Here is a 22,536-nt window from a genome sequence, read left to right on the forward strand (position 1 = left end):
GATTCAAATCAGAGGCCATGCAGGTTCGCACCCTGATCCCAGAGGTGGCGGTGCATATTCTCGTGAAGGGCTTGCGGGATGGCCTCTTCAGGCAGGAATTGGCTAAATATTCAGACCTCACAATAGAAGAACTATGATCTAAGGTTCAAAAATTCATCAATCTGGAAGAAACCCATCCTAACTGCCCACCCACCGAGCAAAGAGAATACCAACTTCCCTCATGGGAAGCCAAACGACCAAAAACACACAAACATCCTTGAGATGATCAACCCCGACAACCCAAAAAAACTATATACAAATCTTACACCCCCTCAATGCTAGTCGAACTAGAATCTTACAAGAAGTTATGGCCACCTACTTAGTCCAACTCCCCAAACCCAATCCAAGCAGGAGATTAGGGACCCAAGACCACTCCAAATATTGTGACTTCACCACCTTCTTTGGCCATGTAATAGAAAAGTGTACTCAGCTGAGGGACACTATCGAAGACCTAATCCAAGTCGGGCACCTCCAGAAGTTTATATCTCGGACTCACCAAGAGCGATCACCGCCTCTACATCGATCCAGTCCTCCTCAGAGACGCCCCCCCAAAAAAAATCAACAGGAACGTCCTCCAAACAGAGACCAGAGAGACCACTATCGCTCCACCAATAGGCGACAACGGAGTCTAGTGGACGTCAACACCACATCCGGCGGGTTGGCTACTGGTGGTACATTCAGGGCAACCTAGAAGAGGTGTGTTCGAGAGGTCATGCAATCGACTATCTACAAACCCCGCCAATATTAGGGCCAAAAAGCGACACCACCGATCTCCTTCGACGATCGTGACTATGAAGGCGTCGTTCGTGGTCATGACGATCCCCTCATCATTACCGCCAAAATGATTAATAAAAAGGTCGGACATTTATTTGTTGACCAAGGTAGTTCAACAGACATCATGTTTCAAGATCTGTTCACAAAGATGGAACTCAGACAGAGATCGGTTGCCCTATGATGGACAGCTTGTCGGTTTCACTGGACAAGGAATCACCCCCTAGGCTATGTTGATATATGGTTGACTATCGGAGAACAACCTCTAACTCGAACAGTTAAAGCAAAGTTCCTGGTCATCGAATATGTCTCGGCTTACAGTGCCATACTCGGTCGACCAATGCTCAACCATCTCGAAGCAATAGTCTCCACCTCACACCTCTGCATGAAGTTTCTCTCATCCGACCTCTGGGTATGCACGGTTATGGGAAACTAGCAGAGTGCAAGAAGTTGCTTTCAGATGAGTCTTCGGCCGAACCACACTTCAGTACAGGCACCACCCCCCAAGAAAAAACAACGGGGTGTGCACTTAGTGGACCTAGATGCTAGGGCAGATACAATAGACCTACGTCCTCATCCTGGAGGAGAAAAAACCTCCCTTCAACTCAGTCCCTTAAAGGAAAATCTAGTGTATATCGGTTGTACGCTTGATGAAGCTTATAGGTCCAAACTGATCAAATGCTTGAAGACCAACAAAGATCTTTTTGCTTGGTATGCTACCGATATGCCCAGTATTGACCCTTCAGTTGCTTGCCACTAACTCACGACAAACCTAGGGGCAGGGCTGGTGGCCTAGAAGAAAAGAAAGATGGGCGCCGAAAGAACAACTAAGGTTACTCAAAAAAATCTCAGAACTGCTAGAGGTCGACTTCATCCGAGCAATAACATCCACCTGGTTGTCAAACGTTGTGCTAGTCAGAAAATCATCTGAAAAGTGGCGGATGTGTGTGCATTATACCCCTTCCCGAACATCGATCATCTCGTTGACAATTCTTCCGGGTACCAATTTATGTTATTTATGGATGCTTATTCAGGATATAACCAGATTCCCATGTACCACCCAGATCAAGACAAGACCGCCTTCATTATACCCAAGACGGCTTACTGTTACACGGTCATGCCATTCGGTCTGAAAAATGCAGGGGCCACATACTTGAGAATGATGAACACCATTTTTGGAGATCATATTGGAAATAATATGGAAGTCTATATATACGATATGATCGCCAAGAGTCTACCAACGGAAGACCATGTAACTATCATGAATATCGTCTTTGGCCGACTATGCAAGTTTAATATGCGCCTCAACCCAGAAAAGTGTACATTCAGAGTCGAAGCTGGCAAGTTCTAGGGATTTCTGTTAACAAGCCGAGGTATTGAAGCCAACCCATCAAAGTGCCAAACATTCATAGACATGCACAACCGAAGATCAGTTAAGGAAGTCCAACAACTTAATGGGCGGTTGGCGGCCTTGGCCATATTTCTTCCAGCATCCGCCAAACATTCCTTCCCGCTGTTCCAGCTCCTAAAAAATAGCAACACTTTTACTTGGTCGGAAGATTGTGAAGCGGCTTTCCAAATTTTTAAACAATACCTGGTCACTCCTCCCATGCATTCTAAGCATGCACCCGCTGAAACACTATATGTCTACTTGGTCGTAACAGACGGGGCCGTAGCCACCGCTCTAATCAGAGAGAGTGAAGATGGTTAGCAAACAGTGTACTTCACCAGCAAGGCATTACAAGGCCTAGAGCTCAGGTATCAGAAGTTAGAAAAGGTCGCCTATGATCTCTTGGTGGCAACAAGACGGCGGCGACAATATTTTCAATCCCATCCGGTGGTGGTCCGAACCAATCAACCTATCCACCAAATTTTGCACAAGCCTGAGCTAGTCGGGCGGATGATCACCTGGTCTATTGAAGTATCATAATTTGATATACAATATGGACTTAGGACGACCATCAAAAGCCAAGTCCTGACTGACTTTGTTGCCGAATTGACCACACAACCAGGTAGTTTCGAGAAAATATGGACCATATATGTTGACGGTTCATCCAACCCTCGGGGCAACGGGGCAGGAGTCTTGTTAGACAATGGCCAGGGGATGACCATCGAGCACTCGCTGACATTCACCTTTCCTACATCAAATAATCAAGCAGAATATGAAGCATGCATTGTCGGTTTGCAGTTGGCCAGAGAAATCGGGGCAGAAAAAGTCTCCATTTGTAGTGATTCCCAACTCGTCGTCTCTCAGATTATGGGGGCCTATCAAACAAAAGACGTGTTACTTGGAAAATACCTGACCAAGATTAATTAATTTATGGCGAAGTTCGAAACAGCCTCCATCCAGCACGTCCCAAGGGAACAGAACATCTGGGCTGATATTTTGTCCAAGCTAACAAGCATGAAGAGCTCGGGTAACAACAGATCGGTGGTTCAAGGAAGAATCCTACAACCAAGTGTCATGGTCGTCAAGCAAACACAGATCCTGGACGAATGGACCAGCCCAATCATTAGATACTTATCAAATGGCGACTTGTTAGCGGATTAGAAGGACAGGCAAAGATTCCTCAGGTATAGTTCATGGTTCACTATGGTACAAGGTTGTCTGTATCACCGGGGGTTTCTACTCCTATGCTTAAATGCCTCGGCCCCGATAGGGCTTGGTATGCCCTCCAAGAAATCCACGAAGGGGGTTGCGGTCATCACCTTGGTGCAGCGTCGCTCACCAAGAAGATACTCCAAGCCGGATATTATTGGTCGACCATGGATAAAGCTGTCTCTGAGTTCACCAAGAAATGCACGCCCTGCCAACTATTTGTTGACCTCCACAAAGCCCCTCCTGAAGAGCTAACTACAACAATGACCCCATGGTCATTTTGCAGATGGGGAATGGATATTCTAATAGTGGGGATCGACAACTTCACTAAGTGAATTGAAGTTGAACCCTTATCCAACATTACAGCAACCAACATCCAAAAATATACTTGGAGAAATTTCATGACAAGGTTTGGGATCCCTACTGCAATAGTCACCGATAATGGAACTCAGTTCTATGATCGGAAGTTCAGAGAACTACTGTCAGGTCTTCGTATCAAACAACACTTCACTTCGGTTGAACACCCTCATACAAATGGTCAGGCGGAAGCGGCTAACAAAATTCTCCTCTGTGGGATAAAAATAAGATTACAAGAAGCCAAAGGAGCATGGCCAGAATAGTTACATCATGTCCTATGGGCTTACCGTACAACTCCTCACTCCACCACCGGGGAATCACCTTTCAACCTTACTTACGAGTTCGAGGCTATGATCCCAGTGGAGATCGGCGAACCCACCTGGTGGGCAGTACACTTTGCTGAAACGGTTAACTCGACCATCTGGAGGAATAACTTAGACTAGATCGAAGAGAAGAGAGACCGAGCCAGAATCAGAGAGGTCGCCGTCAAAAGAAGAGCCACTGAAAAATACAATAGAACTGTGGTACCACGAGACTTTGAAATGGGCAGCTTAGTACTCAGAATGGCTGACATTAGAAAAACAAAAGGCAAGCTAGCATCCAATTGGGAAGGGCCATACCGAGTAACCATCAAGATTGGCAAAGGTGCCTACAAGCTTGAAGACCTTGCAGGGAAAAAAATCCCCCGTACTTGGAACATGGCAAACCTACGACAGTTTTTCGCTTGAAAATGAAAGTCAGTGCCAGACCTTTATACGGTTGAGAAAATTGATGTAATCGAAGGCCACTTATATGTTAACGAGGTATTATTCAAATGTCTTACATCTCCTCTTAGTCGTCGACATCATAACCCTAGAGGTGAGGGCCAGTCCCCCTTTTGGCGGCGATTCACTATCTAAACCAAGCCAGGACCAAGCCCTCTTGGTCGCTAATATCATAACCCCAGAGACGAGGGCCAGCCCCCTTCTGACAGCGATTGAATATCCAAACCATGCTAGGACCAAGTCCTTTTGGTCACCAACATCATAACCCTAGAGCCGAGGGTCAGTCCCCCCTCTAACGGTGATTCAGTATCCAAACCAAGTCAGGACAAAATCCTCTTTGCCGCCAACATCATAACACCAGAGGCGAGGACTAGTCCCCCCTCTGGCGACGGTTCAGTATCCAAACCAAGCAAGGACCAACTTCTCTTGGTCGCCAACATCATAACCCCAAAGGCGAGGGCCAGTCCCGTCCTAGCAGCGATTCAGTATCCAAACCAAAACAGGACAAAGTCCTCTTGGTTGCCAACATCATAACCCTAGAGGCGTAGGCCAGTCCCCACTCTGGCGGCAATTCTATATCCAAACCAAGCCAGGACTAAGTCCTCTTGGTCGCCAACATCATAACCCAGAGGTGAGGGCCATTCCCCCCTCTGGCGGCGATTCAGTATCCAAACCAAGCCAGGACCAAGTCCTTTTGGTCGCCAACATCATAACTCCATAGGCGAGGGCCAGTCCCCCTTTAGTGGCAATTCACTATCCAAACCAAGCCAGGACCAAGTCCTCTTGGTCGCCAACATCATAAACCAAGAAACTGTCACTTAATGGGTATTCCATATTCTCATTCAAGTTAGAGTATCAGTTCACCAGTTATTATCATTCAAGTTCAGAAAAGTATTAAAACCGAGCAATTGTTACTTAATGGGTATTCCATATTCTCATTCAAGTTAGAATATCAGTTCACCAGTTATTATCATTCAAGCTCGGCAAAATATTAAAACCGAGTCATTGTTACTTAATGGGTATTCCATATTCTCATTCAAGTTAGAATATTAGTTCACCGGTCATTATCATTCAAGTTCAGGTAAATATTAAAAATGAGCAACTGTTACTTAATGGGTATTCCATATTCTTATTCAAGTTAGAATATCATTCAACAATTATTATCATTCAAGTTCAGCAAAATATTAAACCGAGTAACTGTTACTTAATGAATATGTCACATTTTTGTTTAATATCAGTTCACCGGTTAATTGTCCAAATAATTGTCCGAATAGTTGGATTGTCGGTTTAATATCAGTTCACCGGTTGTTTAATATTAGTTCACCGGTAGGTAGACTCAGTCATACATGCTTGCTGTTTTCCGCGTCTTTCCTCTTAGCAGCTGCCCGCTTTAGAAGCCTACTACGGCCTGCCTGATCCCCGATAGTCGGTGTTGAAAGAAACAAACGAAAAAGTTCAGACAAAAACCAACAAACAGAAACAACATATAGATAGTCGGATGCATACCGTCTGCCTCCTCGAAGACTTGGTCGCCCTGAACCAGTTTGTAGCAAAGGATTGGAAGACCCTCTTCAACCCAGGCTAGCATCTCATCTAATGTCCTCCTCTCCTGATCATCCAATTGATCATAGAAGAAACCAAAGGAGTTGGTCGGCCTCTGGTGAATCTCCCCATTTCAAGAAAAGGGGAAGAGGGGGATGTTGCCAAGACCATATGCTCAGGTATGATGGGTCCCCCGAGCCTCGACCCGAAAATAGCCATCCTTCCAGTTCTTCACAGAACTCTCGATCATTCCGAGACTCAAGAGACGCCCAGCCCGAGCCTTGTCTTTGTTAGAGCTAGGCGTCACCCGGAACATCCAGAAGAATAACCAGAGTGTGCAAGGTCGCTTCATGATCTCACAGAAAAGTTTGAAGGCCCGGATGAAGCCACATGAGTTGGGGTGCAACTGAGAGGGTGCCACCTGAAGGTATTGCAACACTTCCGTGTGCCACTCATGAAAAGGGATTTTCACTCCTATTCGGCGGCAGACCTGCTCGTACATGTAGAAACTCCATCTATTCAGAGCAGTAGGGGCGTACCAGTAGATGTCATTAGTCGGTCGTGTCAACACCTCTACCGTTGGGCATACGTCTAGAGGGAAATAAGACGGAGTTCCCCTAACCTCTTGATCAACCCACCAATAGTGGCACTCGCTACCCGACACGTCCTCCAGGATGGTAAACTGATGGGCTCGATCAGAAAAATTCCGCCCCATAGTAGACCTGTCATCAGAAGAATTGTCATAATTCGAACTAGACATATTATCCAAGACCGGACGCCACTTCTCTGAGAAAGACGCCTGGTCAATCAAGGTGGCCCCATACCTGGCCTTTTTCTCCCTCATGTCGTGCAGCAAGGTCAGCAAGGACAATTGGATAGATTTCCTTCAAGAGAAGCAACTACTAACCATGGCAACAATGTGTTGGCCTCGTTGACGGCGGTGCAAGTTGCGCTAGTAAAAATGGGTGGAGGTCCGGGTAAGATCTCCACCCCATCAGGGCTCAAATCCCCGCCTAACAATGCCATAACTGCCTACAATGTTATTAAAAAAGTGAAAGAAAAAGAGAAAGTTACTGAGTTATGGGAAGTAGAGGATTGTAGAATAAAATTGAATATCATATTCAAACAATGCGTATGCTCGGCAAGAGACAATTTCTCAGAAAGCAAAGTGAAGAAGAATGAAGGAAGGAACCCCTATTTATAGGGAGAAACTCAAGCCCATACCTCCCTAGGGGGCCCAGCCCAAAATGTGCATCCACCCATTCAAAATCACTCAAGGACAATCCAACGGCGATATAGAAACCCTGGAAATAGAACTGAAACAAACAGACGCATCTATCTATCGTTCAAGTTTCACATGAAATGCCAAGCATCCCCCACGTGTCCAATAAAAACCCGTAGCCATCATGACCTACCCCCTATACCTACCTAAAGAACCTACCCCTATTCCATTATGCCAAGTCAGAATAATTCGAGCCTATTAGCCCGGTCACCTCTGACTGGCCTAATAGACTAGGGGCAATTGTTCCAGCCCTGTCATACTCCGGATTGTCAACCCCAAAGTCTACTAGCCCGGTCACCTCTGACCAGCCTAATAGACTAGGGGCAACTGTTCCAGCCCGATCATACTCCAGATTGTCAACCCTAAAGTCTACTAGCCCAATCACCTCTAACTAGCCTAATAGACTACTGGCAACTGTTCCAGCCCGGTCTTACCCGCGCCTCCAACCTCAAAAGAATCTATTAGCCCAACATCATTGGACTGTCCCCTTTTACTCGAGCATCCCGTGCAGTACTCTGCATGTCCCCATCGTTCGCCTTAAATGGATCCACTCGTGGCAAATGCAATAAATGCTCCTGACACGATATTAAGACCTTTGACACGTTATTTAATGCACCTTTGACAAAGCATTTAATGTGCCGCTGACTCGCCATCAGTGTCAGACCATAGACAACATGTCACGCCGCCTGAACATTATATCTACCCCCGACAAATCGACAAGGACAGATCTGCAGATCAAGTAAAGACGACATCTCAGATCTGCAGATCAAGTAAGAGTACATCCCTCGTACCCGTTAAATGCTGGCCAATGACCAGATGTCATCTCAGCAATTCCTAAGCTCTATAAATAGAAGATACCACACATAGAGTATAAAAAATTATCATCCTCTCATTTATTGCAACACTTATTGCTCTAACTTCCCCAGCGGGCCCAGAAGATCATCCTACCAAGTTACCTGTTTTCCTACACTACTCCGAACATACTCTTCCGACCATCCATCTTCAGTTTTCGACCATCCATCCTCAGCTCCCGATCATCCACTCTTTACACTAAAACACAATTATTAAACTTATATTTTATTAAAATATATCAATGATTAATACTTTTAGGCCTCTCATGCCACTTCTACGAAAGTTTAGTGACAATATATAATTTAAGATCTAACTATACTAAAAGTAAATCATGTAGTTTAATAATAAAATTTGATGATTTACATCTCTTTAGCAAATTATATAACAAATAGTAGCTTATAATGGAAGTAAGTTAACTTCTTACTCAAGTTATCTTAAAACTGTATAATATATATTTATACATTATTATATGTTTCAACAGGCAAATAATATAGGTATACAAACACATATATATACAAGCATAGAACTAAAAGTGGGGTATATCTTTAGTACATCTAGTTTATCCTTATATTTTCTAAAAATAGCTACTATCTTACGATATTAGATAATCCATGCAAGATATTTAAATTAATATTGGATAATTATGACTTTATCTCATTAATAGCAGTATATATATAAACTTTACTTTGAGACTATTTTAGGCTAGGTTACCAACTATGGAGCACTTCTCAAGAACAGGTATCTTTAAGGAGGATCTTTATGCCCTTTTTACAACAAGTATCCTGAATCTTCTCAACATCTTTTCTCTTCCTACATTCTCATTATGCATTCTAGTAGCTAATTTACAAATGGTTGGACATCAACATTGTTCTACCTCTATAGCCCATCATTTCACTACTCGTATCGATATGATATCTCATAGGAGTTATTCGAAACATTGGAACGTCATCTGGTTAGCTTCTATATAGGCTATCTGGCTATTTAGGAATGGTTTTATTTTTAAATTTGTCAAGCCCTCTCCTCCACATATCTTTGGAATAATTTTATCTTTAACTTCATCAAACCCTCTCTTGAGCGGATTCTTGAACTTGCAAGAGTTAAATTTTGACATTGAATCAATGGATGGAGAAGCAATGATTCCATTAATTATTTGCATTGTGTAACTAATCCCCTAATATGTTTCAAGATCGACTTTTGATTGGTTCTTATCTACCACATTTTGTACTGTACTTATGAATCATCTATAACTCTTATTTTTATAATAAGACTTTTTCCTTTTGCCCATTTGAAAAAATTGGCCAAGTTAATAACTATTTTTTTATATTTAAAATTTAATAAAAGTCTGATTAAAATTGGGTCTTCCTAATTATTTTATTCCATGTCTAAACCCAAAATAATACAGGTAACTTTTCCTGCCAGCATCATCGTTAGTCAAATAGCTGAAACCGGTTAATCCCCAAAATGTTTTAACCTAGCATTTAAAATGTATTTATATATGAACAACAAACACCCTTTTTATTCCTAAGTGATCATTAAATATCAATACACGACTTGCATTACAATTTTTCATAGGAAAGGAAAAAGAAAAGAAAAATGTTAACCAACCAAAGGTTAGTCTATGTTCTCTTCCCCCATTTTTAAAATTTTGTTTCCACCATTGACACACTCTTCTCTCCCATATCCTTTCCCAATCAACAAAGCGATGATGCATTGCAATCCATTATCATTCAGGCTTTCTCCCATCTGTTTCCTAGCTTAAACATATGATGAACCAACCCCCTTAAGTATCTTCATTTGGAACCCCCTCCCCCCTAATACGAAGCAAATGAATCACGCCTCTTCTTTGTATGAGCTTCCGGATTTCCTTTTCCCATCATTGCCACAAACTCATCGTAATTAATGCGCCCATCCTGCACGTATACGACAAGTTGCTAATTATTATAAATTATGTTCATAGTACCATGTTGGGTGCACTCATTTAAATTGCGGTTGTGGTAATTGCCGCAACCGTATCACACTGCAATTGCAGTGTGATTCTGAATCATAATGATGTATCCGCATCGGACTGGAATGTAACCACATCGGGCCCAACACAACTGCACTGGGGCGCAACGCAATCGCATCGAACCGCGTCAAGCCGCATTGAATTCAAAAATAGTTTTTTAATCACAAAATAATTCACACTGCAACGGCCGCAATCCGCATCACAACGGTCGCAATGACCTCAATCGCAGTAACCGCAACCGTTACCGCAATCACAACTGCAACCACAATTTAAAACACTAGTTCGGTGGAAATAGCTCGTCTTGCTTAAATACTACCATCTGTTCTACTTTGTAAGTTTTCATTATTATTTTCTTGCTCGAGCCTAGGTTTATAAAGACAATATGAAAGTCAGTAATGGCTTAAAAGTCTATTTCATCATGACCTATATTTTCCAGGAATTTGTGTTTTTACTCAAAATAAAGCTTTTTAATTATTATTTAGATATGAATTATTATATTATATCAATTTGTAATTAATAAAAATTCATAATTTTATTTATGAATACTTAAATGACATATTTTGGAGGTCTGGGGTTTAATCAAAATGTTTAAAATAGTTTTTAAATAGTTCAAGCCCAAAATTTTATTTGGCTTTTTTTACTAAGAAAAAGTTTACATCAATGAGATAAATTAGTATGCTTGGGTAATGGTGGTCCTAGATGCATCACTATCAATTGTACTTAGTATTTTCATTTAATTCATAATTGTTGTCGAACCATCCACTAATTCATCGAATACGGGAAAGTATGTCTTATGATTTGTTGGGAAATATCACCACAACCACAACTAGTATAAAAGGAAGACTTGACTAGATGTGTCAATTATTATTTTAAATTGTAGTTGTTGTGGCATTATCATAATTAGAGACCTATAGGAAAATGCAGTTGCAATTGTGATGGTAATGACTTTTTGGAGATTACTAAAACTACAAAGTAATTGCCATTATTGTGAAATATAATGGATGCAATTTAAAATACTGATATCAATCCCCTAAGCCTGGCGTTTACTTATTCCCACACCAAGCAACATAAAAGTAATTTCAGTAAGAACTAAAAAAGTATGTCACTTACATTATCTCCATCAACTTCTTGAAGAATCTCCTTTATGTCCCTGCCGTCATGCATGTTATAATCATGTAGAGCTTGCTCTAGTTCTTCAGTGGTAATGAACCTAATATTAGTGGCACAAAAATAAGATTATAAACATAATTTTTATGAAACAGAAATTATTTCTGAAAGAGTATTGGTTAAATAATAAATATATTAAATGTGGTTTGTTCTATTGTATTCCCAACGTTTTACCCGCTGTTATCTTTATCAAAGTATTGGAATGCAGTGTACAGATGTTCTTCTCTGTTCATTCGGTTCATGTGCATTGTTGCAGTGATGAACTCGTCGTAATCTATGGTTCCATTGCCATCAGCGTCAGCCTGAAATTTATAGAGTAACGAGATAATCTATGTATATATAATCATAGTCTCATAATACTAGTTGTAGTTTGTCGTTCTGGTCATTTATTCATAAAAATGGGGGAGAAGGATCACTTACAGCTTCCATTAATTGCTTAACTTCTTGTTCTGATAACTTTGTCCCCTGTGTCGCCAGCCCTTGCTTGAGCTCTTCAATTGTAATGGTTCCACTATTATCAGTGTCCATCCCCTTGAACATTTCTTTCAACCCCATGATTTCTTCTTCTGATAGACATCCAGCAATGACCTATTCATTTGTAAATTTTAACAGTATGTTACTTTGGTAGTACTCTTTTTTAGCATATAGTTGAAATGTCTAACTAAGATATGTATACTTACTAACTCAACTAGTCTAAGAAATATTGACTCTATTCCATTTTTAAATTAGGATCATTTCTATTATTTGATAGATAACTGCATCAAACATAATATAAAAACAGAATGATATGATATTTTTATACTTAGATATATTGATGTGATACTTTTACCTATCAATAAAAATATAAAAACAACAATTTTCCTCTTGAATATTTTTTTCCTTCATTTTCATGAATAAGTCTAGAAATTTTTTATAGGAATTTTTTTTACCGGAGTGAGAAATTGTACAGCTCTCAGGTATTGTTGATAATGTGCTAACATGTTTTGTCGGACAAATCTACCATCTAGGACTATTGATATTATGATTTTAGCAAAATGTGTCATGTCAAAATTCTTTATAACAAATAAACCAAAAATAGTAGAGTACCCTAAGAGCAACTTTCTTGAATTGGTTCATTGCTCTGAACTGTTTGAGCCTATTCAGCACAGCATTGTCAAGAGGTTTGTCGGGAGCTTCTCCGTCCTCCTTGATCCAAGGATGGTCTGTTTTATTTCAATTATGAAGTGCTTTAATTATTAGAAATGCATTTAATGAATCTGTGGTGTGTAAATCTATTAAATTAAAGACAGCAATCGTAAATGAATGTAAGTCTGTTTTTTAACCAAAGAATTGAGTAGAAGCAAAGTATATACTTACTAAGAACTTCGAACGCGGTAAGTCTTTGTTTGGGATCTGAATTCAACATTTTACGTACAAGATCCTTTGCAGGTGATGAAATTGAAGGCCATGGATCGCTTGTAAAGTCAATGTGGCCTCTAAGGATTGCGTTAAATATACCATGTTCGGATTCTGTCAAACAAATTCCTTGTTACTTTCAAGCAATAAATATAAATCAAGCAATAAATATAAATAGGGTTTTGCATAGGGGAATGATTATTAATTATCCCATTATTTAACCTAGTTTGGGGAAAATCAAATTTAAGATAGTTACATTAATTATTATCAGCTTCTCATTGTCTCTCCTCCTATTGTTCTACAATTATTATCAACTCTCATTAATTTTTCTCAACTCTAGTTTATTCACTCACCTGTGAAATTTATTTTTACTGAAAAGATTTGTTAAATTCACTCCTTAAGAAACTTATACAAGTAACTTTTTATTGAAAAATATGAATTTAACAATTCAAGAAGTTGTACACTTTGTTTTCCAATACATATATATTTTATTTAACTTCTTATTTAGTACTATCAGGTTAATATAACCATTTCATCAAATTAACTTCATTTTATTTTCATTCTCAATCAAACAGCATGGAAGGCGCATGAACAAAAACAGGAAGCTTTCCGATGATTATGGATGAAATGAAGATAATGGAAGCACGTTTGTCACAAAAACATGTTCGAACCAGAAATCGAACACCTGAATTATCCAGAGCAAAGGGTGATCAGAAAAAGAACAACCAGTTAGAACAACAGGGCATGAGAAGACGACTTACGTGGTTGAAGAAGGCTACACTTAAAAATGTAAAATTGCCTTATTTTTATAGAATTGATCCTACGGGGATGGATTTCTAAGGCTGAAACATTTTTTTCAGAGTCAAGAAACTCAACCTGAAACAAAATTAAGGTTTGAGGGAGGCAATGTTGGCAAGGTTTGAAGGATTACTCTTAGTTTCTTAGCAACCATGCAAGAAAGAAAAGAAGAGAATTGAAAGAGCAAACGAGAAGAAAAATCATTGAACTTTTATTATTGGATTTGACTCTACGCAAAGGCAAACTGTAGAGAATTTATAGAATGGAGAAATTGGTAGTTGCTTGAAACTCAAGCTACCATTTAAAGCAAAAGTAATCCTAACTACCATAATCGAAAACTATCTAAGAATCAGTCATCTTTAACATCCCCTCGAGGTGGAGAGTGAAAACCATCAACTTTCAACTTGGGTGTATAAGGTAGCAAATGTGAAAAGTCATATCTGGAGTTTGGAAGAACCACTAAAGTGTTGAAAGAATGATTATTTCTTTTCTTTAAGAATAATGCTCAAGTAGAATATCATTTTGATTTCTTGGCATTATGAAATATAAGCAATTTTGCTCAAGAATAACAAGAGAAAAATATGGACAATATTTACCTCAAGAATATTAAGAAGAATTCAGAGAAATGGAGAATAGGAAGATTGAAAAAGAGAATAGTAAATAAAGAAAGCAACCAACACATTTTGTTGAAGTTGTGGTGAATTAACATCTATCTACATGCAAGATATCAAAACCTCACCACTCATGAGTTCCTCCCATTTTTTTTTATGGCGGGATACTTCTTTCTTGTTTGTTGAGTGCATGTTTGCATACATGAGGGAGGCAATTTGATTGTTGAAGTGAAGCACCAAGATAATTTGATACTAATGGAAAATACAAATTTTGTTTTGCTTCAAGTTGCTTGCAATTTAATTGGTTTCAATTGCAAATCTCTTGCTGAATTGAAGAGTGATGAAAGTGAATCCGATGGAGCACTTGCACAAATTCTTTGATGAACTTAAAGAAGTTGTTGAAGGCATGGAAATAAAGAAAGTGAGCAATATCCTGGAAGACTTAAAGATTCACAAAGACCACAAAGCTCCAACACTTAAGGATGGCCTAACCTCTTGAAGAATGTAGACCAAATTCGGCCATGATATACTTCTAACTTGGTTTCTATTAGATCACTCCAGTCAACATTGTTGAGAAGGGTGTAACTGAAAACTTTTGGGTTTCTTAGTTTTTTCTTCTTGCATGGTTCGGTGAGAGAGAAAGACATAGTGAGAAAGAAAGTCACAACTTTGAAGAGTGGAACTATAACATAATTACATTGCTCTGATACCATCTTAGTTTCTTAGCAATCATGCAAGAATGAAAAGAAGGGAATTGAAAGAGAAAAATAGAAGAAAAATCATTGAAGTTTTATTATTGGAATTGACTCTACAAAAAGGCAAAGTGTAGAAAATTTATACAATGGAGAAATTGGTAGTTGCTTGAAACTTAAACTACCATTTAAAGCAAAACTAATCATAATTACCATAACCGAAAACTATCTAAAAACTAGTCATCTTTAACAATTACCATGAGAAAATCGTTTTGAGAACCATTCTCAAATTCAACAAACATGTTCTATCGAGGAATACATAGAAGAATTTGAATCTATTCTTACCCATAATTCTTAGTTACTAGAAAACAATATAATTTATAACACACTTTATGCAGAGTTAGGATCCTCTCTATTAATAGAGAGGTAAGTGATCACTTTTGTATTTATATATAAGGGTAAAACATTTTATCTGAAGGATAAAAATATTAAATCATATTACCTTTTCTTCTTGTTATGGGTGTGTTTGCCTCTATATTAATGGAGTGGAAGCTAACTCCTTTATGCATGAGTTGTGACCTAACATTAATAGAATAGAATTCACAACTCATATAATTGTATTCTCATTATGTAGGTTGTAAGAGTGGTGAAGGCTAATTTACTAGCCAATGATTGAGCAACTTAGGCCAAAAGTTTAGTAGACATCTTGTGCAGAATGCAAACAACATGAGGTCTTTTCCTAATGTGAAGGATGGCATGCAAATGAGGGGAACATTGTTGGTAAAGAGTATTGGGACAACAAATGATCTAGAGCAAAACAAAACTGAGTATTTTGGTGTTGCATGACAACACAAGCTCTAGTACTACTTAGAATACTTTTCTTCTTATTAGCATTCTTAAAATGAAGGATGAATACTTATTTATTGGTTTCCTACAACCAATCTAGAGGGAGCTTGATTCTTCTAGATATTTCTCAACACTTCCACTAATTACATTAAAAATATAACTATCTAGAAAGTCCTATATTATAATTACCAAGAAAACACTAAGATTTTTCACCAACAATGAAACATCCACGCTCCTCCTTCATACATTTTTTTATTACTCCTATAATCAATTGCAGTTGTTCAAATTTTGGTTTTGGTAATGACTTTATGAATATATTTACAATTTGTTCCTTACTCTTGTAGTATTGAAGCTTTATCTCTTTGTTCTTCTCTACCAATTTGATATTTAATTGTGATATGTTTTATCTTGTTGTGATGGATTGGATTCTTTGCAATCATTAACTTATTCCCACAGTAGATTGTAGTAGGCTCAACCTCTTGATATAGATAATGCATTTGCACCTCTTTGCATATTCTCCTTCAAATCCTTTTTCTTAGTTGTAGTAAGAGTTGAATATTCTCTAGAGTAGCAAATGTTTCTTCTAGAATATCCCATAAAGCTTAGGACCGAGGAAAAGTAGTCATTTTAGTACTCCAAATATTATTGTTTTCACCAGAGAAAACTGGAATTGGAATACATGATAATTGAATAGTGTTAGATATAGATCAAGAGGTACAAAGATCATTTAGTATGGATAGAGAATTTTTAAGTTAGTTCAAAATAGATAGAATGAGATTCTATGACTAGTTTATAGTCAAACCTAACTCTCATACCAGTGATAGTATTTAAGGAATAAAAAATTATAGTGATAAAAATAGAAGTAGAGAAAGAAACTCAAACATATAAGATTACAATAGCTAATAATTGGGTAAATGAAGGTTAAATGCCTAGGCTTCCTACAACCAATTTAAAGGGGGTTGATTCTTCTTGATATTCATCAAGTCTTCCACTAATTACATTAGGAATAGATATATCTAATATTAATATGTCAAATTACCAAAATCCTATTGGTGGTATTGTATGTATGTAAGTTGTGTATTGTAATTGTTCTTTTGTGGATAAGTCAGGTTGGCCGGGTGGAAGGTCGAGTAAGAAGTCTTCTTAGTTGTGTCTACCTTGAGCTTGGACCTGCCGGTGGAGGACCTGAAAAGGTACTCCAACGATCAAGTTAATTTGAGATGATGAGAGGAAATAGAGAGCCAAGGTTAGAGAGCAATAGTAATAAGAGTGAACAATCTAATCCTTCCTTATGGGGGGATTCCCCAATTTATAGTGGTAGGATGGATGAAGTAGTCCTTGGTGGGTACTATTCGCGTGGCAGACCATTCTGGCCTGTCGGGAGCTGCTTTGTCCTTGTCCGGCAGATTTGGCAGGACCATACTCTATGCGTAGTTGACTTGTGGCTTGTAGCAGGTATGATAGCCGTATCGTAAGCTTGTCCTTGTCATGTTGGCAGGAGGTTAGGTGAGGTTTGTAGGTGGCATGCTACGACTAGTAGATGCTTGGTTTGCAGGTGGCGTGGCAGTACATTTTTTGCAGCGAGTTAGGCGAGATATCGAGGCAATGATCCTAGAAAAGGCCCAGTGCATACGGCCAATGGCGAGACATGTGATTAAGCCCTTTGTTCGAATGTGCCTGGTTCTGAGCTAGTCGGAAGAGAGACCAGCCCAATCAATGTGAGATGCTCGGTTGGTCGGGGTGAAACAATAACTTAGGTAGATATCAATTTCACGGATAATTATGTGTAGGTTACATGTATTGTAAGGAAGTGAGGGTAGGGGTAGCTATTCATTATACAATTTATGGTTCGTGTTAGTTATTGGACACAGAAGAATTTGTTGGACCCAACAATGAATGAGGAGGCTCCCACCACTGAGAAGCGGGCATGTGAAGAGTGAAGAGATACAAATATGATATATTGTCTTGATCCAAAACCTTAATACAATGTTTCCATGAACATTTTTCACTCACCCCCTCATATTCAAATGATACTCCACACTTGAATAAACTCAACTTCTCTCCTTAAGTCTACCATGTCCCAACCTAACCATCAATTCTCATACCATTTGTTGGACTTGACTGCTATCGAGGAGCTTGCCACCACTTGAAAGTGGGTATGAGAAGAGTGAAGAGTTACAAGTGAGACATAATATCTTGAATTACAACTGAAGATAATGATTTCATATGTATTTTCTACTTATAAATTATTTTACTCATCCCTTTATATTCAATTTAGGATTTTACACTTGAATAAACTTAAGAGAAATTATGTGAAAGATAGCCTATAGGATAAGAGACATTTTTTTATATTTGTTTGTTTATAGGATTTCCCTATAATTGATAGCTAAGATGAGGAGTAAGTTTAAAAAACTTACCATTGGAATAAGTGGATCTGTCCCCTAATATTAATATGCCAAATTCCATTACTATTAGGTATCTATCAGAATATGGATGCAAGTTCGGAAAAAACTTTACATATGAAATGGTGAATAGTTTAGAATAGAGTGAAACATTAACTACAGTTGATAATACTTAAAATATTACTTCAATTTTTACAGGAGAGTGTGACAAATGTAAGGAAAGATGATTACAATTAATATATATTTTTCTAAAAATCTGTTCTGTTTTCCTAAAAACTAGGTTTGTGTGCAACTAATGATCATGATTACAATTAATATAGTAATATTTGTCTAAAAATCTGTTATGTTTTATTAAAGTATTTAATATGTATATATTGATAATGTAAGTGTTTTTTACATTGTCAGTGAATCTCAACCATTCATATATTAATTATTATCTAGTTCAAACAAAAATATTACAAATCAATGGTGAATGATGGGTTGACAATATTTTATACTGTCAGTGCACAAATTTTAAACTCTTTCCGATGTTTGTGTGCAACTAATGATCATTTGAATGTTATTTAATTTTCTCTAATAATGTAGTTGTTTCTGCTTATATATATATATATATATAGTAATTTCTTCTTGTTCTTCAAATTAATGTTCAGTATATGTTAATTGTTAATTTGTAAATGTGAGGATTGAATCTACACCTGCCCAAAATGGAGGAACACCACACAGAAGAATATATAGCATTACACCAACACTCCATATGTCAACTTCTGGCCCATATCTCCTCTTCAAGACCTCGGGTGCAATGTAATATGCGCTACCAACAATGTCTTTGAACATCTCTCCTGTTAAAACGGATCAATTCTCAATTAAAACGTGCTTCAATTATATAGATGGAAAGATTCAAGACTGTTTTACCATCTTAATACTTTCCTCTAGCAAGGATATTAATCATTTGGTCGATGATAAAGTTTAAATTTGTGAATGTTTCCTCATTCAAGAGTTTTGTTTTTAAATGGTTCCACCTTATTTAGTTTAACGCAAAACTCCTTTATTTACCCGAAAATCCTTTATGGAAACTTTTAAAGATGTGTGAATTTTATTAATTAATATGTTAAAAACATAAGATGACGTTTCACAAAAATAAGACAGGTTACTAAGTTACGTTATTATCAGTCTCATGCTAATCAAATAATTTTCTATATCACAAATAAAAAAACTGCTGTTTCCTAGGGCAGCTTGCTTGAAGTGTTCCTTGAAGGTATCAATATTCTTAGACGTGAAATTGTTTACACAGAATTGTTTTTTACTTAATCCCTCATAGTAAAAATTTATTTTTGCTTGACTTCGTCAATGAAGACTTTCTAGCCCACCCTGGGTCATCTCTTTCGTGAAAAGGAACTTTATTATTAGAAATAGTACAGATAATTACGGTTAAAGTGTAAATTTTTTAGAAAAAGGAGATAAAAAAGAGAGATGATATAGAATTAGAAAACCTTGCTTGTAAAAAACAGATAGACCGAAATCTGTGGCCTTGAGGGGTGCATTCTCGTCCTTGCTCAACAATAAGAAATTTTCAGGCTTGAGATCTCTATGAATGACACCCATGGAATGAAAAGTGTGAACAATCTGAACTATGCTTCTCAACAAGGAAGCTGCAGCACGTTCGGTGTAATGTCCCTTGGCGATAATACGGTCAAAGAGCTCACCACCGGCACACAACTCCATTACCAAATGAACCGATTGCTTGTCCTCATAGGCACCTTTAAGCTCAACAATGTTCGGTTGACCCGTGAGATGGTGCATGATTTGCACCTCTCTCCTCACGTCCTCTATGTCCTCCTTGTTCACAAGTTTCCTCTTGGCTATGGTTTTGCATGCAAAATGCTGACCCGTGACCTTGTGTATGCACAAATGGGTTACACCAAATTGTCCCCTGCCTAACTCCTTCCCCATGGTGTATGTGGCTCTCACATCCTCCATTGGTCGGCCCAGTACTGGGCCAACGGTGGCGGGTTTTGACTGTTTTGATGGAGGAGGTGAGGCTGAGGGTGGCGGCTTTGATGTAGGTGGTGGGGTAGTTGCTGTGATTGTGGATGGGTCGTTGGTGTTTTCATTTTTGCTACTTTCTTGGTTTGTTTCTCCCTTGTGGTCGGTGGCAGTGTTATCGGCCACCTCCGGGGCATCGGTGGTGTTGCCGGAGCAACAGTTGCCCATGCTTGAAGGAAGGGAGAAATTTTTTAAAATGATGAAGAAAGGAGAGAAGAGAGAGATATGATGGGATTGGCAAAGGTGGCGAATATTGGGTTTTGGGGGTTGAAAGAAAGTTTGTTTGGAGAGAGGAATAGTTAAAGGAAAGATTAATTGCCAAATATTAAAATAAAAAAATCGTAAAATTCAAGGGTGACAAAATGGGTAGATTGGTTGATTCACAGCTTGGGATGTTGATGAAATTAGAAAATGTTTTGACATCGAGAGATTATAGGAGGGGTTAGACGGTGCATTTTGAAGGAGTCTCTGTCATGTATAATACATGGCATTGGTAGGGGTTTAATGAGAGAGAAGGGCGAAGAGAACTTTACGGAGGAAAATAAAACGGGCATTTGTATGTTAAAAATCATAAAAGTTGAATTTTACTGTATGAGAATATGATAAGTACGAAGGATAATGGTAAAAGTGGAATATGATAAGAGTAGGATAGTAACTCTAGTCATAATACTCATATGATAAGAGTAGGATAGTAACTCTAGTCATAATGCTCACTTAGTATTGTTAATTGTATAATTCAAAGATTTAACAGTTGTTTCAATAACATTTGCTTTATAGAGTGTTATAAAAAGTCACACATTTAATGTCGCTTGTTTAAGTAAGCATTGTTAAAAATCATACATTTGCACATTCAACAATGTTTGTTTTAGTGAATGTTGTTAAAAATTATACATTCAACAACCTTTGTATCCGTGAGCACTATTAAAAGTCATACATTCACATATTCAATATCATTTGTTTTAGTGAATATGGTTAAAAGTCACACATCCAACGGTGCTTGCTTCACTGAGTGTTTTTAAAATTCATACATCCACACATTCAAGAGCGCTTGCTTTAATGAGCGTTATTAAAAGTCACACATTCAATAATGTTTTGCTTCAGTGAGCGCTGTTAAAAGTTATACATTACACATTCAACAACACTTGCTTGAGTGAACATTGTTAAAAGTCATACATTAACACCTTCAATAATGCTTCCTTCACTAAATGTTGTTAAAATCACAATTTCAACATCGCTTGCTTCAATTAGCGTTGTTAACACTATGCCAAATATTATAATTAACAACAGTCATTCAACAACACTATTTTGAAGGATACTATTAAATATGAGGTGAAAGAACATCAACAATGCACATTAAAGCAATCGCTGTCAATGTGGGTAGATGCATACAACTTTAACCGCACATTCTTGAAAAAGCGATGTTGACCATCTGTGACGTTAGTGCTGACCCAAATTTCAAAAGGAAAGTGACTGTTATACAAGATTTGTGTTAGATGATGAAGATTTAATTTGTAAATTATTGAGTTCATTGATCTCTTTCAATTTTTTCAGTTCATTTATTTCCCTCATTGAAATCTTTTGATTTTCAAAAAGGGCCCAAATTTCAGAAGGAAAGTAACTGTTATACAAGATTTGCGTGAGATGAAGATTTGTGTAGAGTAGTCGAGGAAAAAATTATTTCCTTTATTGAATTATTGTCAAGGAGATCTTTAACATCTTTTGATTTTCCAAAAGGGCCCAAATTTTAAAAGGAAATCAATGAACTATTATACAAGATTTGTGTAGAGGAGTCGAGGAAAAAATTGCAGAGAAGATTTGTTTCTTTTTCATTGTATTCTTCATCTACCAAATCATTTAGTTCATTATATTCACATGTACCAAATCATTTTGTTAATTATAATGTATTTTCCCTCTCTAAATGAATAATAAAACAATTATTTTGGATGTTAATTTCTATTTTTTGTTAATTATTTGAATGATTATTTTCTTTAATACTTTTGCTGTTCCATATTAATAAACACAATAATCAAATCAACAATACTTAATAAAGACAAAAACAAATTAACAAAACGTAATGTTTAATATTTTTCAAGTTTCGTATTAATAAACACAATTATATACTAATATAGTTCATGACAACTTCATGTTAATTAACGTAAATTCATGTTGTATATATATTTTCCTGTTATGTAAAATGTTAATTTAACACCTCATAATTACGAATACGCTGTTAATTTGGAAAATGAGTTCAGTATAACAGCGCATATTTAAGATTGCAATGTTAATTAGATTCTATTCAACAACGCTACATCTAGGCAACATTATTGATGTGTTCATGAAAATGAGTAGTAAACAGCTGGATACACAACAA

At 37.8% G+C, this 22,536-nt stretch overlaps 1 protein-coding gene across 2 annotated transcripts; it reads right to left on the reverse strand.

The window, feature by feature from the left end:
* Positions 9,662–20,559, reverse strand: LOC109359866 (calcium-dependent protein kinase 2-like). 2 transcript variants are annotated; one of them, XM_019604564.1, is made up of 9 exons: positions 19,613–20,559; positions 18,818–18,961; positions 12,735–12,887; positions 12,465–12,580; positions 11,799–11,966; positions 11,553–11,680; positions 11,322–11,421; positions 10,019–10,116; positions 9,662–9,895 (listed from the first exon to the last, which is right to left on the reverse strand). In XM_019604564.1, coding segments are annotated over exons 1-9 (1,629 nt in total). In that variant the 5' UTR covers positions 20,334–20,559; the 3' UTR covers positions 9,662–9,894. The 2 variants fall into 2 exon arrangements, with proteins under 2 accessions (XP_019460109.1, XP_019460105.1); XM_019604560.1 differs by having other exon boundaries at positions 9,662–10,116; positions 19,613–20,558.

The sequence above is a fragment of the Lupinus angustifolius genome, chromosome LG01, assembly GCF_001865875.1.
Source record: "Lupinus angustifolius cultivar Tanjil chromosome LG01, LupAngTanjil_v1.0, whole genome shotgun sequence".
Lineage (NCBI taxonomy): Eukaryota > Viridiplantae > Streptophyta > Magnoliopsida > Fabales > Fabaceae > Lupinus > Lupinus angustifolius.